This window comes from Oncorhynchus mykiss, chromosome 19, assembly GCF_057628025.1.
Source record: "Oncorhynchus mykiss isolate SJ-2025 chromosome 19, ASM5762802v1, whole genome shotgun sequence".
Classification (NCBI taxonomy): domain Eukaryota; kingdom Metazoa; phylum Chordata; class Actinopteri; order Salmoniformes; family Salmonidae; genus Oncorhynchus; species Oncorhynchus mykiss.
This window is the reverse complement of record NC_143040.1, coordinates 19,925,854-19,944,343: the sequence shown is the minus strand read 5'-3', so window position 1 is coordinate 19,944,343 and position 18,490 is coordinate 19,925,854. Positions and strand designations below refer to the sequence as shown.

At 42.2% G+C, this 18,490-nt stretch overlaps 1 protein-coding gene across 1 annotated transcript in view; it reads right to left on the bottom strand.

The window, feature by feature from the left end:
- Positions 1-346: 346 nt before the first annotated feature.
- Positions 347-18,490, bottom strand: part of LOC110497374 (rho GTPase-activating protein 10) — a 70,360-nt gene continuing 52,216 nt past the window's right edge. The window contains exons 19-23 of the mRNA XM_021573450.3: positions 16,620-16,749; positions 13,574-13,727; positions 6,547-6,630; positions 5,351-5,451; positions 347-3,584 (exon numbers count right to left, since the gene is read on the bottom strand). Coding sequence (XP_021429125.3) covers positions 3,496-3,584; positions 5,351-5,451; positions 6,547-6,630; positions 13,574-13,727; positions 16,620-16,749 — 558 coding nt within the window. The 3' untranslated portion in view covers positions 347-3,495. The remainder of the gene's footprint in view (positions 3,585-5,350; positions 5,452-6,546; positions 6,631-13,573; positions 13,728-16,619; positions 16,750-18,490) is intronic.

Here is an 18,490-nt window from a genome sequence, read left to right as displayed (position 1 = left end):
TGACTCAATAAGTAGAAAGGAAACATTCAGTAAGACTTCAAATGATTTCAATGTACTTAAAACACAGATACTGTTAATTTGTACCACTAGAACAAGCAGGTTGATTCATTAAAAACTGCAGTAGCCAAAGATGTCCATTTCTTAATTATTTTTGGGGCCCCAAAATGATAACCTTTGATATATTCTATTCAATTGTTCTTCCACAGAAAGTCCTGACAGTCCAACAAACTTCTTTGAAAAGATTCAGTGGAGTTGCCATTTTACTTTATATCAAATATTCTTTTGGGAAGACCATTTCAGTCTGCAGTGTCCATCTACTCTCCAGTTATCAGAAGAATACATAATCGGGTAAAGAATGAAAATGTATTTATTTAACATTGATCAAGAGGACATCCAATGTTACAAAATTGAAATGGATGCCAAGACCTTTAGACATGTCATGAATCAGTCTTAAATTACTGCAATGCAAAATGAGAGAACAAAAGCTCTTAGAAAAATGAAACCGGCTTTTTTGAACAGCAATAGAATAAAAGTATTGTGATGTGTTTAGTACACTTACAATTGTAAAAACCACTCCAAATGAGACCACTTAAAAGGGCTTTAGAATAGAATATACTTGGCATTTTATGTGGCCTTTTAAAATAACTATATACACAGCCATAAACAATACGATTTGGAAAATACTGCATTTGTGGTCGTGGTAATAAAATATTTTGTCAATTTGGTACAGAATGATAAAAATTAGATGTGAACGTCATCTAATTTTCGTAAATTCTGTTCAGAAAGATTGACCGTAAAATTTGGATCTATAAAACCGGTTTTCAATAAAACCCCACTGTTTTGCACATTCCCATACATAACTGCGATGAACATGGTCACACCTAAAGAATTGATTAGAACTTTAGATACGCATTCCATGTCATTTCAGCAAGCCATTTCTGTATGTTCTGTATGTTTCTTTTTGAAACATAAGATTTCCATTCCTGCAACATCATTTTCTTGACATTTTATTTGAGAAATGAAGCTAATTGATTGCATCCAAATTGGCCCTTGTAATTTACAGGATTCACATAATATTCAATAAATAAATAGTACCCAACATCTTACTTGGACCAAAGGTTTTCCTATCAAACGCCACCCAAGGACCCCCACACCAATGGTCAGTATACAGCATCAGTTCTGTCTAACAAGTAGTATGGAGCTGCGGCTTGTAACGTATTTCCTCTGAATCAGGTGTCCCCCCCATTGAGAAATTTGCCATTTGAAATCACTTGCATTATTTACCAAATATTAGTCTGAAAGTAGCAGGTTGTCAACTTGAAGTTGCTGTTCCTACTACTGAGACATCCCTCTGTAAATGTTGCTGGTCTCGTGTTTATTAAACAGATTGCAACATTTTCTTTGCAACTTTGGGTAGAAAACCAATAGCTTTTGATACATTGTGTGGTCATCCTCACAAGACAAGACAGTCATCCATGAAAGCAATTCAGTTAGTCTTTGTCTTAGCAGCCTAATGATTCAACCCAACAAATGGCAGCTGAGTGGGCAACACCTATGGTGCAATTCTCATGAAAACTTTTCCTATAAGCCCAAAACTCTGAAGAAATGGGCTAGTGACTAAAATGTGACAAAAACCCTAACAAAATCATAAACTATTACATGGCAGTTGTACGTTTTTTAAATATAATTATTTGAAAATATATGTTGTGTGATTAGCAACTTGTACCATTAAACCCAACACCATTGCAAAATACTATACAGTGTGTGTTTGGGACTTTTCCCATTGAACCCATTAGAACTGCTGTAGCCTAATGGTTTGTTTATTCACCAGGAATGGTCAAACTAATCCAGACCTTTTTTTAAAGGGAACAAACCACACAGAGGGGCTGTTTCCTGGACACAGATTATGCCGAAGAGAAGGACAACCTGAATTGCTTTCATGGAGGACTGGCTTGAATTATGAGGATGGCCACAATTTAGTTTCATCATGAGCAAAAGCTATTGGTTTTTCTACCCAAAGTTGCAAAGTAAATTTTAATGGCAATTTTGTGACCCATGTAATAAACACAAGAGACCAGCAACATGGATAAAAGGGTGTGGCAGTAGCAGGAACAGCAGCATATAGTAGGAAAAACCTGGTACTCACACTAATTTATGGTAATGCCAGCGACTTCAAAATGGCTAATTTCTCTGAACAGGGGGAACCCCCCCCACCAGATTCACAGGAAATACATTATAGGATGAAGAAGCAACACTCCAAGCCGCAGCTCCATACTACTTTCTAGACAGAGAACTGATACTGTATACTGGTTGTGGGGTGCAATTGGGGAGGAGTGTGAGGGGTATGTGGGTGGCTATTGGATTCCTCATGTCTTACTCATTGGTAGGAAGAATTATGGTCAAATGTTACTATATTTATTGAAGATTATTTAAATCCTATTATTTTAAATAGCCAATATGGGTGCAATCAATTAACTTAAATTCTTAGAGATCAAATTATGTTTCAGGAATGCTAAATCTTATCTGTAACTACAGAAACGATTTCATCACAATCTGAGATGGTGGGTGTCAAAATCCTCCTTGTGCTTTTTGAAGTGGAAACGACCCGATAACTAGTCTAAGCTCAGACATCATTGAATGGCTAGGTCAAGTATGCAGAGGAAGAGTGTTTGAACCACAGAAATACAAGAACCGTTCTAGTAATTATATTTCTATGGTTTGATCGAAGGAGAACCATTCCAATATGACTGCCTCTATGGCATGTCAGTGTACAATCAGTCACAACGGTGGATACCATACTTTGAAAAAAACAATGAAAAAAAAGGACGCTAATATTGTGGTAAAAAGAAAAAATGCAATCAATGTGCCAATTAAATAAATCACAATATACCAAAGCACCTCTTGAAGAGTATTTCAGACATTCTTCACGGAACACAACTCTTTATCATTTTCCAAACATACCCGTTCAGTAAATACATGTCAACGGTCTTGGTGTTGTAAGGCACCTTAAAATGTTACTTTCTTTCCTATATCCAAGATAATGGATTGTACATCATTGCTGGGGGATATTTATTATTATTATTCTGCATTAAAGTTAATGAACGTGTTGATGAACGCATAGTACTCGCCGGGCAGGGAACGTGAGAGTTGAAGGCATAAGAAAAAGTATGAATTTGAGAATGGGAGTGTGTCATCATCGACTTCATGGATACCATGTATAAGGTGACAGTTGGGCGAGATACAGCCATAGATGGTAGCAGGCCAGGCGACCCTTGGGTTTGGCATACAGCATCTAGACGTAGATTGTCAGGGATGACGTGACCCCTCTTCCACTAGCCTGATCCAAGATCTGTTTGTGCGGTCTTCCCAACAATGTTTTGCTGTATAGCAAACGTCCACAGTTTGGTAATGACTATGACCATATAAAGGTATACAGCACAAACAGCTCTGGGACAAGGCTAGTCTTCCACAGAGTATACAGGCTAAGGTTCTGGACTACAGCATCTCCACATAGTTTTCAGGGATGAGGCCTTTCTTCCCCTCCAGCTCTCCTTCCAGCCAGCCAGGTTCTCTGGAAGGTGCCACTGCAGATGGGAACATAAGGTACCAGGAGACAGGGTGAGATAGGAGTAAACACACTGCATTTCATCAGTGTTAGAAAACACAGATGGCTGTGTCAGTGAGAGAGAATTTTGCTCAGAGCTTTATAGTTGACATTTTATAGTCGGCCTAGATAGAGTATATAAACAACCATCATCTCAGCAAACAATGAAATTGTGGTGGAAATAAAAATTAAACTTTCTGTGGTCTGGAAATACTCAGCAACTACGGAAAGTGATGGGCAATGTCCCCTTGCCATGTCATCCTCATTTTGTCCGTTCAGGTAATGTACCCCATTTGCTGGGAGAATGACTCGAGGGTATCATTGTAGGCTGTGTTTGGCACAGATAAGCTTTTCAGAGAACAGGGACATGTTCATTTGGCACTAAATGGATTAAAACAGACATACAGGGAGGGACTTCTCTAATCAGAATTCTTCATTTCAGTTCTGTATTGCAAAATGTTTGAAAACGTTTTTAAGTTGGTCTTCCCATGGTGCCGGACCATCTTCAGACTGAATATGAAATAATGATAGTCGGAAGTAAATTGGCAGCAAAATACAGCACCAATGGATTCCTTCCTCTGTATATTTGACTAAAGTGAAATGGGCTGAGATATGTTAATGCATAACTTTAGTATTTTCTAACCCATCTCTCTAAAATGTTTATACTACGTGATATTTGGCTCCCTTGCTTGTGGTGTATATTATTTCATGTGATACAATTTCTTATGAGATGGAAAACTCAAGATGATATTAAAACAAGCTGTGCCATTATTAAAACTATTATTGATCAAATAGGTTGAGACCATGTTTGGTTAGGTATGCGCAAGCCAATATAAGTCTCTAGTCAAGCGATTGGCCATATTTGCCCTCATACTGTAACACTTCTTTTGTCAAGGGTTCTTTCATTTGTCGACCCATGCACTGCCAATTGACTGTGGCTTTGAGATAGTTGGATTCTCAATATGAGACAGTGAATCATATATTTTTCAAATATTTTTGGCTCGAGGGCATACATTTTATATTTTCCATCTGAGTTACAATCTCAAACACCTCAGTTAAACTCAAATTGGAAAACAACCCCATACCAGATATTTTATTAGTAGAGTGTCTCACTTGCCTGACCACTCACCATGAATTTAATTCCTCTGCTCTATTAAAATTGCTATATACATTCAGTCTGAATCTGACATCCTAGAAGTCATTGAGGGGAGTTGTACAAAACAAATTGAATCAGCGATTCAATCTCTAACAAATCAAAGTTGATAAAGTCATCATGGAGGCTGGCTCTGGCCCAACCCATCAGTTTCTGGGACCAATCAGAACTGTCAGATTGTGTTTGCATTCTAGAAATCATATGGCAAATATCTCATCGTTTTGCAAGAGGCCTATGGATGGGTAGCTAGGCAAGTGTCTTGCATCTTCAGGAACCCCAGCCCATATGCATACTTGAGTAAGCCCTCATTGATAATACCCAGCCACGGACACATCTTATCAACAGCAATTACATATCCTCTTGTTGTAAAGACTCATATCAAGTCCATTTCCCTTGACTGACTAGAGCTCTGTCAAGTCCCCTTTCAGATGGACTGGAGAGTCACGACCTCGCCTCTCTCCCTCTATCCATCACTCAGTCTGATTCAAGATCAGATTGGGCTGTCCTGTTACTGGTTCCCTCAAGGAATCCAATATGCCCGGCGGTTCTTTGAGATTTGAGTGAGCGACCGTTGTCGGAGCGATAACACTTACCGGCGCTGAATATTGCTCCGACCTGGAAGGATAACTCAGATTCGTGCTCGGCCTCGCACGGGTACACCGCCATGGCTCTCTTGCCGCCGCCACCGGTGACACTGAAAAATGAAGACAATCAGTGAGCTGGCGGGGCTTTGGGAGAGAGGGAGATCAGAGGATTACTCCACGGTTCAATCTAGGCTAGGTGATCAGTACTGAAACAGCAGGGAGAAAATGAGCAAAAGGACTATGGGTATCTCAGGGGCTGGCGCGAAACAAGAGGACTATGGGTATGTCAGGGGCTAGCGCGAACCAAGAGGACTATGGGTATCTCAGGGGGTGGCGCAAACCAAGAGGAGTGTTGTCTGGCCGCTATCTGAACCTGGCGAGCGAGTCCACACACCACCGTCCCCCTCTGAGACACAGGGTCAGTGTGGATGCATCTCAGACTGCAGACATGCACCAGGCCACAGCGATAGACACCCATTATGGTTCTACTGAGATAAAGAGCAGGGCAACTCTAAAGCAGGTTTCTAACACACAGAACAGCCGAATGGAATTCCTGAGTTCCTCTCCTGGCACGGTTTTATGAAATATTATACCCGTAGTGGTTACAGACCTAGACACTGACGCTACATTCTTAAAGTGAATGTGAGGTAAAAGGGTTGTCTAAGACATTATATGCATGCATAGCCCTGCAAAGGTTAGAGAAGATGCTTTTCTGGCCTTGACAAAATAACGTGTTTATTCGGCAAGGTTTTTGTTGTTGTTGTGCCCCCTTTGCAAACAGTAATGCCTGCTGCCAGTTGAGAACTATGTAGAAAACTCAGCCTTCAATACCTCATACCCTGATAAATATTTCATATACCTACACTCTGCAACAACAACAACATTGGAGAGCAAAACATAACATCTATTCAAACTGAAAAACTTTTGCGGAAGCCGAGTTGTCACCGCAATAATCTTCACCTGCACTTTGGGATTTGTTCTTTTGAATAGAAGGTATTCTTACTGCATCTGGAGGAACAGGCCTTTTGTATATATATTAAATAACATAATGGATTGCCCATTATGACTTGGCATTGTGCAATTTCCTCAGCATAATTTGAAAGCTTGAATTAATCATTGTCTGGTAGGTAGCCCAACTATGGGCTTCATGTCTACAGAGTTCCCACAGAGTCCATTCAAATACCTGTGTGTGCGCATGCGCTTACCCATCCACTGTCTTGTCCCCATCAGAACTGGCTTTGGTCAGGGCTCCAGAGTTGAGCCACGAGGCTGCTACAGCAATGCAGGCCCTGCAGTCAAGAGGGAACAGAGGGTCAAACATATATAACCAGATACCAAATACCTACAGTAGAATCCCAATGACACCAGACAGTGGTCTGCCAACAAAGTCAGTGACCACTGCATCCACCCAGTAGTGGGTCTTAGTCTTTTCCCTGGCCCGTGTGAAGCCTATGAACTCAGATTGTTGCGGCATGTTTAACTGAATGGTTAATGTCCTCCCATCTGTATTTTACTGCAGTGAGAAGGTCTAGGTGACCGCCATCGTTAAGTTGAAAAGTGAATTCCCTTCTCAAACGCATATTTCAAGTTGTTTAAGTTAAACATGCTTAATTCCCTGTAGTCACCAACATAATAAGAACTTTAAAAAGTACACAGCCATCTCAAAACGACTGCTATAATTTACACTGAAATCATTAGCAATTGTTCGGGAGTGAGAGGTAGAGTCTGAGGTTTTAATGGCTAGTGCCCTTGAGCTGTGGGGGTAAAGCCAGAGGGGATTTCAGCAGGGGACAGTGTGTGGCAGAGAGAAGAGGCTGGGAAGAGCACCACACTTAACAGCTAGTTACTTTCACATGCAGCCAATTAATATTCCACCTCCAGAATCTACACAGCCTTGGCAAGGCTTACAGAAACTCACAGGTTTTGTTCTAATTACCTTTGTTTGTAGTTTTTTTTTTTAAACAATTCTGTAGTGAAGGGCACATTTAGAAAATTCTACACAAGTTTATTTATGTGAGATATTTTTTTTTTTAAAGGACAAAATCAGTGGAGTGTTTCAAAAAGGAAAGAGCAAAACAAAAGGAGAGATTTGGCCCTTTGTGAAGCACAGCAGGACACAGAATCAAGGGTCATCACTTTAGAAACTATTGACAATTCATCAAAATTAAAAAATAAACAGTCTCATATTGGGTCTGAATTAACACTGGCTGTTTCTTTGATAATACCCTTGACCACCACACCATCTCAGGGCAACTCAACTGCCTTTAACATGCGGATTGCAGAATGCCGGGGAGAGCAAATTTTAGACAGAGGAACACATACACAGAGAGAGAGGAACAAAGAGAGACGAGCGGCACAACCCCCTGTGAATAAAACATTGAGAGTAGGTGCATAATTATTAAAATCTGGGGAAGTTCACAGCTGTCCTTATGAAGCATTGCTTGAATATTCTTGAAAATAAATGTCCTACATTTTAACCACTTGTTTTACTGATATTTGAAGTATGGATTAGTCCAATGGTATAAAAAGTACATGCGATTGACCCATTCTTCTTTAGAGCCATAAATTGTCTTTTCCTCCAAGGAACAACTTCCACTGATCTCAGGACAGACAAAAAAAAAAAAAAAAACAGTATCACCAACTTAGAAAGTTAGAGAATGTTCTAGAGAACCATTACCAGAGGTCCTTTAGCCTGAACACAGTGTAACTGGAGGGGAAAACAATTCCCTTAACAGTAAAGCCTCCACTTCCCCACTAATTCAACTGTCCTCTATAAACTACCTGGGGAGGTCACAGCCCATAACAACATCTGTTCACTAAATGGATATAAGAGGAGACACCCTATAGACATGACCATTCACCCTAAAACAGCTATACCAATCCTATTAACCATTACTAGTAAAGGTGTCTTGTACCATACGCTAAAGTAGGGGGACGGAGGGGGCAGAGTGCGTCTGCGCTCTTTTATGCTCTCTTCGTCAAGTCTCGTCCTACTTTAACCTCCAGAGACGGAGCAGGGCCAGCCAGGGCACAGAGGGGCTGAGAGGGACAGCCAGCGTCAAGCCCTCCCTCCTTCCCTGCCCGGGGCCCATGCTAATACAGCGTAATGAGTAAATTGCTTCTAGCCGCTGCTCCCATAGAGACACTAAAATACAATTAGAGGGAGCAGCTTGGGAGGGCCTGGGGGGCAGGGGTTACAGGTGGGATGGGAATGAGGGAACATAGTCCATAGTCTTACCTCTCTCTGGCCATGACTTCTGCTATCAGAATACGAAGATTGCATTGAATAGACGGGCCTAGATGCACAAAAGTGGCTTTGTGGTGTGATTGTGTTCAGATCGGTCTGACCACTTCAGGAGGTGGTCAGGGCTGCATTGTGTGTGGATTTCTCCTCAGTCTGGACGCAATCGCGTCATCAGCACTCCTCCCACGAGTCTCCAGAAAACGTGTTTTGGGACAGAGTCACCCTTTTATTATAAAGTCAGAGGACATACGTTCCTAGCGTGTGAGGAACGTGTTTTCTGGACTCAAATGCTAGCCAGCTAGCTTACATTTTGAATAACTCTAGCCAAACAAAAAAAAGTTTGTCTAACCTGTTTGCAATCCATTTAGCTTTGCTTGCTAGCTTGCTATAGAGGTTAGCTGGCTAGTTAGCTACAGTAGTTAGCTACTGCCATCAAGTTGTTGTTGTGTTACCATATTTAGCCTATTCCAAGGTTTGTAGAATGCATACTGGCATTTTAATATAGCAGGAAAAAGGAATCTGGACACACTGTGGCCACGGTAGACACTTAAAATGTAAGTGTAGATGCATGACGTGTTCAGAATTCCACGATCAGAATACGAAAACTGTATTAACTCTCAAGTGTAGGCATGGCGTCTCTCCTTCATCTATCCGTCCCCCCTCTCTCCAACCTCTCCCTCCATCAGGTTCAGTCAGTGCAGTGGATGCCGGATGGTGTGGGTGATTTATAGCTCTGCAGTGTGTGTGTGTGGAGAGGAGCCACTGGTGTCTCAGCTGCTCCACGGGGACGGAGCGCTGCAGCAAATCCACTCATTAACCTCAGTCTCCGTCCTCACAGCACACCGTCTGCCTGGCCCTCTGCCTGGGCCAACAGCAGCACTGTCACTTCACCCACCTAAGGGTTGGTGCTGAGATGTACTCTTCACTGCTAAGGTAGGGTGATGAGGGGGAAAGGGGGCAGAGTGGATGTGTGTGTCCACACACAGTATACAGGCACTAAAACAGGCAAACACAATTGCATGTTAGTGACAACACAGGGTACGCTCACCCACTTCTCACCACACACACAAAAACGAACAGAATCAAATCATAGGCTCAAATCTAAATATTCAGTCACAAAAGTCGTGACTTTACTACACAAGTGAAGGCTAATAATGAAATGGCAATTATTTAGATCTGGAACGGACTTGTCAAGTAACTAGATACCGAAATGATTACAGGATAAAATGGTTGGGAAAGTATTCAACATGGTCACTCTAGAAACCTGTCAAATGAACAGTGGAAAATGGATTTATCCAAAAACAAATTACAACTAAGCCAGACAGGAAAATATTTTGTCTCTCTCGTTAACCAAAATATCAGAGCCTCGAATTACACATCTGTTGTTTTTAATCTGTGTTTAATGTGTTTAATATTGAAATATGATTCCTTACACTGAACTTACAATACATTAGGAACACCTGCTCTTTCCATGACAGACTGACCAGGTGAAAGCTATGATCCCTTATTGATGCAACTGGTTAAATCCACTTCAAAATCAGTGTAGATGAAGGGGAGGACGGGTTAAAGAACGATTAAGCCTTGAGATAACTGAGACATGGGTTGTGTATGTGTGTGCCATTCAGAGGGTGAATGACCAAGACAAGATCCTCTTAAAGGATCGGACCCCCATTTTCAATTTTCGCCTAAAAATGACATACCCAAATCTAACTACCTGTAGCTAAGGACCTGATGCAAGGATATGCATATTGTTGATTCCATTTGAAAGAAACCACTTAAGGTTGTGGAAATGTGAAAATAATGTAGGAGAATATAACAAATTAGATCTGGTAAAAGATAATACAAAGACGAAAAAAACGGTGATTTTTTTTGTACCATCATCTTTGAAATGCAAGAGAAAGGCTATAACGTATTATTCCAGCCCAGGCAAAATTTTGGTTTTGGCCACTAGATGGCAACAATGTACGAACGAAGTTTTGAACGAAGTGCAGCTTTCTGCCCATATCAGATATGTCTATGTCCTGGGGAATTTTTTAAAACTTACAACATCATGCTAATCGCATTAGCCTATGTTAGCTCAACTGTCCAGAGGGGGTATGGTAGTATGTGCCTGGCGCACCGGTTTGAGTGTCAGGAACTGCAACACTACTGGGTTTTTCATGCTCAACCGTTTCCCGTGTGTATCAATAATGACCTACCACCCAAAGGACATCCAGTCAACAACTGTGGGAAGCATTGGAGTAAACATGGGCCAGCATCCCTGTGGAACACTCGACACCTTGTAGAGTTCATGCCCCAACTCAAGCCTAGTTATTCTGTGTCCATTGTGAAAAACTGAAATTCGTCCAACTGCCCATCTAAACCCCCCACAAATAAAACATGCACGTTGAGAAGCACAGGGTAAGCCACAGAGCAGTGCCCCTGGATCAAGAGCAGCTTTGGCGTTAAGTGCCTTTGCCCAAGGGCACGCAGCAGGACAGGAGATGATACCTGGGATCAGACACTAGCAGCCCTCCGGTCACCAGTTCAGCTCCCACTAGTTTTATAATCGTGTGGCTATGGGGGCAGTCACTGTACAAAAGAGGTGCACTGCTGGTTCCCATTACCGTATGGCACGAAAGGAATTCAACCCCACAGCCTCCAGGCCTGGTAGGGTCTGCCAATGGGGGACTTTCTACTGCTCCTCTTTCTAGGCTAAGAGAGACTTTCCACATCACTGATTACTGGAGGAGAGGCGGGCAGGGTCTCATATGTATAAACTGTACTCTAAAGTGACTAAGATACCTTAGAATAGTATAGTTGTGTGTAAATATTGCATCACCCATCTCATATGTATATACTGTATTCTATATCACTCAGTCCAATGCTGCCGCTCTGACATATGTATACATTCTTAATCCATCCCTTACTTAAGATGTGTATTTTGGGTACATCTTGTGAAACTGTTAGATATTACTGCACTGTCAGAGCTAGAAGCACAAGCATTTCACTACACCCACAATAACATCTGTTAAACACGCGCATTTGACAAATACAATAGATTTGAGCTGGTAAGCACCAACAAACAACTGCCTTCAATCTGGGTGGGCAGGAAACCCTGTTCTATTGTCCACAGTTGTCCACCAACAGAGAGGGATGGGGAGGAAGAGGAGAAGAGGCAGAATTACAGTCTCACTCTCCAGGTCTGGAAATGACTGCCACGGGGAGTTGAGATGAGACACTGAAGTTGGCAGAGATGATAAATCACTCTACAGAAAATAGTGTCTGTAGTTGAAAATGTGTATAAAATGTCATTTTTTCCAGGTAAAAGCTTAAGATGTACTAATTAGGTACAATTCCAGATATTGAGCAGTAAGCACCACATCACAGTGACTTCACGTTCCAGTGTTGAGGCTGGTAGTTATTCTAGCCTGGTCTCAGATCTGTTTGTGCCGTTTTGGCAACTCCTATGGTCAATGTCACCGTCAAGCTAAACAGGAATTGCCAAGGCAGCACAAATTGATCTGAAAACAAGCTACCTACTGTATACACTCATTCCACCTCCCACGCATTTTTTTGGTGGCAAGTGACGTGGCCTCTGCCAGAAAGGTGCTCCCTGCCATGCTCTCACACGGCAGTCTTCATAAAAGGTCAGAGCTGAGCTATAAGAGTGAACTAGAATATCTCCCAAAGCCAATACGATTTACACGGCTGACGCACCGCCACCTGTCTCCCAAACAAATAATGGCGATATTCACGACCCCCTCCCGGTCACTCCTTCCGTTCCACTGGAGGAGAGGCAAAGCCACGAAGTGGGAAAACATGGAAAAAAACTAGTCTTGGTTATGTAACCCACTGTAGCGCCGTCTGTCTACCATGGCGACTTGGAGCCAAGGCTAGAGGTGCGACACAGAGAGCGAGAGACACACATACACGTTGAAAACCAAAGCGAAATCATTAATTCTCCTCAGTTAAGTATGTGCTAATTTTGTTGTTTTACAGCTCGTATGTCTTGTGAGAAGAACTCATTGCACTCTGAGCATCTCAGAGAGAGAAAGGGAGGGAAAGTGGGCGAGGGGTAGAGGGAGTCAGAAATAAAGTTTATTTCACAAGGTGAATCTGCAGACATGAGACACTGCAGAGACAAAGAGCAGCCCAACATCTGCAGTCTAACCCAATATTATTATTAGCTCTCGCATCAGCATTCAAGGCAAGCTGTGGGCTGGAGACAACTAAAGGAAACCAAGGACTTCAGAGAAGGGTTGGATAGAGGGGGAAGAGAGCGAGCAGGGGAGAGCGAGCGAGCGCGAGGAGAGCGAAGAAAGTGAACGCGGGGAGAGCGAGCGCGAGGAGAGCAGTGAGAAAGCAAGGAAATTGAGAGACATGCATATGTACATGGAGACTGGGAAGGGGTAGACAGGAGGAATTAGGCATCAATTTACTTCCTGTGCCACATAATAAAAAAACAAATAAAATGCATATTTTCTTGGGCAGGTTATGACACTAGCGATATATTCAGCTCAAAGAGTTTCTCAGAGACAGAGATAGAGTTTCAATTAAAGAGATATGAAGGTTTGCGGTATGAATGGAGCCAGCAACACCAAAATGTCCCCGTCTGTGACTAAGTGGTGTGAGTAGAGAAAACAACATTCAATCCCACTGCAACACGTTAGCTCTTCCAGACTGTCGGAGTTTGAGAGGGTGAAGCCAGACGGCTACAGATCTTATTGTGGATGGTAGTGGAGGGGTGACTTGGGGGAAAGTTAGGTATGCAGAAGAAGTTCAGCTAGAGTGATTAAGAATGAATGACTATTTCAGGAGAGTTGGTAGCCTGTATTAGATACAGCATTTTAAAGCAGGCTTCTCTTTTGCCATGGAGAGATGTAATGATGGCTGATCCTATAGTGACACCAATCAGGATACATTACTTGCAACTGAAGTTACCAGAATATCTGAAAAGACTGAAGCGGAGGTTAACCGCAGGCATTTCTCCATGTAGACCCACTTACCCTGGGCTGTCTGTGCTGAGGCTGGCGAGAAGGGGAGCATGGTTGGCCTTCTCCGGAGGCGTCCCCGAGGCAGTCGACTGGGACGACACCGACTCGTTGCTGCCGAGCGACGCCTCATCCGAGTTGGAACAGACATCAGGTGATGTCGGTAACACTGAGAGGAGAAGGCTGTTAGTCATTGAGAGCAAATTGTTGGACGAGAACGTCTTTGTCCTTTATTTAGGGGAGCAAGGTTAAACGTGGCTCTGTGGATGACCCTGTGCCGCTACAGCAGCTGAATGTGGCAGTGGACGACCAGGAGATCACCATGACTAAGGGACGCTAGGAGGTTCCAGGCCAAGTACAACTCTTAGTTCCTGTTTTTAAAACTGGAGGGACAGACGATCCTAAGCAGCAATTAAAAGTTAGAAAAGGAAGTTGCTTGTTTAAATGTGGAAGTGTCGTTTCCTTTCCCACCACTCCGATCAAAGCAACAGGGCGGTCATTCTGGATTATGGGAGTCTATATTAAAGGAGTGATGTTCAGGCAGGGTCCCCCCGTACTCCACTAAAAGCAAATGGCTGACAGCGCTGTGCGAGAAAGTGTTTGCAGATTCTGTCGAAGACAATCATGATCATAAAAGGGCCGTTCATGAAATACTGTAGCTTTTCAGCCCGTATACAATAGGTCTTATAGATGACACACATGAAAAATCCATATATAACATCTAGCCTCGATTGTATCAAAACAAAGTCCACACAACTACAAGAAGCCGTCTCGCTGTCGGAGAAAAAGCAACTGTTGCTTTGTTGGTTGCACTGAGCACAAGATGGATGACTGTCTGGGTTTTAGAGCCTCTGGAACCAGTTAAACCCGTTCTCTTCTACCATTATTAAAAACGTTCACTACCGTCAGCTGTATAGAGTTAAGGAGAAGCATCTATCAAGAGGATATTGCAGTCAAAACAAAACATGTTGACACGATCCAAATGAGCTATTCAGAACTACTTCATTACTTTACTAGAAAACACAACCCAAATAGAAGCAAATAATCAAAACCAGGGACTTCTTGTAGAATGTAACATCTGCTTTGTACACAATGCCTTGGCCAATATGTGGATTAATTACCTTACGAATAAATTTTTAAAAAAGTCACGAACCGGGTTTATGGAAACAGGAAATGCTGGTACAAATTGTATAAATGCTGGCAGACAATTTGTTCACTCAACATGGTGGCATCTTTTTTGTGTCGGTAAAATGAATTATGCAAAAAATGGGAGGTGGAAACACCTTTATGCGCAAATATTGATATAATAACTATCATATCACAGTAAACTTGGAGTCAAACAATACGTTGACACGGAAAAGCATGCAGTTTATTAGGCTACAGATGAAATAAGCTACGATGAACTTCACAGGGTGGTGAAAGTGCACAGTGATGAGATTGATGCTCTTTCCAATAAAAAAATAATAAAGAGATTATTCTGCTGACATGATCAATGCTGTTAGACAAATACATAAAAAAAAAATGTTCTTATCCATAATAATCTCTTTTAGCCTATCCGCACTGAGCTGTGGGCTAGAGCGTACATAAGACCAGAATAGGAACATCTGCTATATAACGTAACAGTTTGTGTTGAAAATTCAAATGGAAACCATTTTTTGGGGGGTACATTTGAATTTAACCGCAAAACTATATTTTTTTGTCCACTACATCAACCACGCACAGCCTTCTCTGCACAATGAGCTAGTTTGATAGAAACATGTCGGGTGGGAAAATGTGCATATCATTTTACACAAATGTGACAATATTCACATGAAAATCTGTCGCCAATTGGATGGAAACCTAGCTACTGTAGCAAAACCTTTCATAAAGAAAGCGCAAACAAGTGTTTAGTATTGGACAAGTTCAAGTAGTCTTCCATTTGATGACTAACGAATACAACCCTGGCTAATGCTAAAAGCTAAACACAGGATTGAACTGCCCAGAAAAATCATCAAAAGTACCTGGTTCATTGTCTTGCAAATGAGACAGGATTTTCTTCCTAACCCTGGCAGTCATATCTTTCACTAACGTGTCAACATATTGTTAAAAGTATATGTTCTGCTTCACCGGAGTTTTGGAAAAATGTAAGATGTCCATCACAGAGAGAAAATAGAGTACGGTATAAAACAAAACTTGATCGTGAATGATTTGATCCAGGAAAATATGATATTCCTGGCACTCCAAACTGCAGTGTCCTCAAACTCAATACCTGTTGGACAGTTGCCCCATTGAAAGGGAAGTGTATTAACACATTTGCAAGGGGCTGAAGCTACGGCCACACAAAGACGTGTGAAAATGTTTAACTAATTTCAACTTCTAAACACACGAGTTGCATATGTAAAAATGATAGACAAATCTATGGATGCCCTCAGTTCTCCTTCAACCATTTTCAGCCCCATAGAATAAAGCCCTTGGCTTATCAGTTTTCCATGGATACATAATCTAGGTGCGGACGCAGCCTTCAGCGTAGTCGCCCATATCTACTGGGTATATTTGCCCACACATATATTTAAAAAATTAAAAACGTTCTCAGCCAGGTAGTTAGACATCACTTTAAAAACATAATCCACAGACTCCGAACACAATATGGTTAAAGAGAGGATTATATATTTTTCATCCCAGGTATTAAAATACCCCAATGGTAAAAGCCTGGAGCAATATGAAGGGAGGAGACTCCGTCTGATAAGCAGATTCGGCCTCCTTTAGGTCATGTTCCAGGAGGAGGAGCTGATGGGGGCTGGGGATCTGGGGTTTACAGTAGGGCAGCAGGTCAAGTCACGTCAGGCTAAATCACCAAGCTCTCCTGGTAGAGCAGTGTGGGAGGAGAGGCCTGGTACAGCTGTCCCCTTTATATTAGCTATTGTGCAGGTTTACAAAGGTGCAACACCAGCTTCATATAGTACAGGAACCTTTACTGGGATCGTTTAGTCAAATACCTGAGTCATGAGTAGGGGTCCCTCATTCCAACTCAACCTTTCAGCAAGCCTGGCTGAGGATGTAACGTTAGGGCTCTGTCTCTTACCCGTCTGCAGGTCCACGGTCTTTGGATTATAGACGGCAAGGGGTCGGTTCTGTCGAACCGACAGTTTCTTGGACTGCCTGGTGGGGGCAGAGAGCCCTGGGGAAGACGCGCCTGGGACATCCCCAAAGATCTGAAACAAGAAGAGTAAGCGTGTGTGTGAGTGGCGGGGGATACTGTGTGCGCATAACCAAAATGTGTTTAACTACTCCCTCAAAGCAAAGCCAGAGCATATTGAGCCGAGGCATGTCCTCATTTGACCTTAGTAAAATGTGTTTTGAAGAGCTCTGATACAAGTCAGATAGCAAAGCACTTTAGCCTAGCAGCATGGGTATCTCTAGGGACAGTTGAGATGCACTTTGCTCACTTATTGCGCACTAGGAAAACACATTGGATTTTCCTTTGCAACTTACATCAGGGTTAACATAAACTTAGACCCCGAAACACTAGGACCAAATCCAGTCTAGGGAATAAGGAAGCTGCTGAAAGCAGTATCGTGTTTATTAGATCACCCAACAGAAAACATTTTTGCAATAGAAAACAAAAATAACCGTTTTCATTGGACAAACACTTGGTTTTAGCGCCGTTTAGTGCATAATGAACAGGAGCCAGAGGAGCCAAGGCGCTGCTGACCCACTGACGGACAGTAGATCTGGAGGAGGCTTACGTAGTGGATGTGTTGACATACAGACTAACTTCAGGATGTGGAGTTGAAAGAAATTAGGCAGAGAGGATCAGAGGGAGGGAAGAGAGCAAGGTAAAAGGAAATAAAAGAAAGTTGGGAGGAAAAAAAAGGACAATAGTGTGAGAGAAATCTGATATGGTTGAGAGCAGCAGAGTTTCAGCAATCTCTGCAGATGGATGTGAATGTAAAACACTGTCTGCTAGCATCTGGGGGTATCAACAGTCTGGCAAGAAGGAGAGAGGGGGAGGGAGAGAGGAGGGGAGGGAGGCGCTGGGCCTGAGAGGAAAGCTAATGTCAGTCTGTCTGGCTGCAAAACTCCCTCACCTCTCGTCTTGCAGCTCAGCACTTTACTTTTCTTAAAGCGTCCAATGGTATTACATTCTGGCTCTGACACCAAGTCTTCATTCAAATTGTGCTGTGCCTGGTGAAGTTCTGGAACATTATTTATATGGAAGTGTCTCCTCACCAAAACTTTAATTGCTTGGTGGTTGAAGGTTGAGCGCTTTCTATTTGGACTGTTAGAAATAGAGGAGCTCGAAATTGACAAGGAATCCATGGTCAATTCATGTTTTGGAGTTTAGGTGTACTCTTGGCATCTTATAGCTGGCCAGAATACAGATCACATAATCTCAACCCTTTCTGTTTTGACTCTGGGAATTGAGCCACTCTATAGATGTAGGCAGATGACTATTTACATTAATTAAAAGCAGATTACAGTTCTGTTGTAGCATGGCTCAAAATGGGACTTAAACCCTGTAGGCTAGGCAAAGGACCTTCCATGTACCCTTGTAGATGTCAGAGTACCATGACATACTGGATATCATTTAAGCACAAAAAAGGGGCAAAGTGAGAATCTCTGCTTTGTACGTCAACCGCTGGGCAGATGGAATGATGTCAGCCAGGTTCTGTAGTCAGCTCAAAGTGATCATCTCTACATTATGTCAAACACATAGATAAAAACTATTTAATGCTTCTTATCAATAAGCTGCTTTACACAGTTTCATTTGTCTTAGAGCCCTAACCAAAGACAAACAGGGATTTCAATAAGTTTTACTGTACTCATAAAATGTGAAGAATATTACAAACGAGGAAATGCTTATACATTGCTCTGAGTGACATTTTAGGCAATGTCCTCAAAATCCCATTGCCAGCTATGGAGACAAGTCTCAGCAGTGCGTTTAAGACAAGC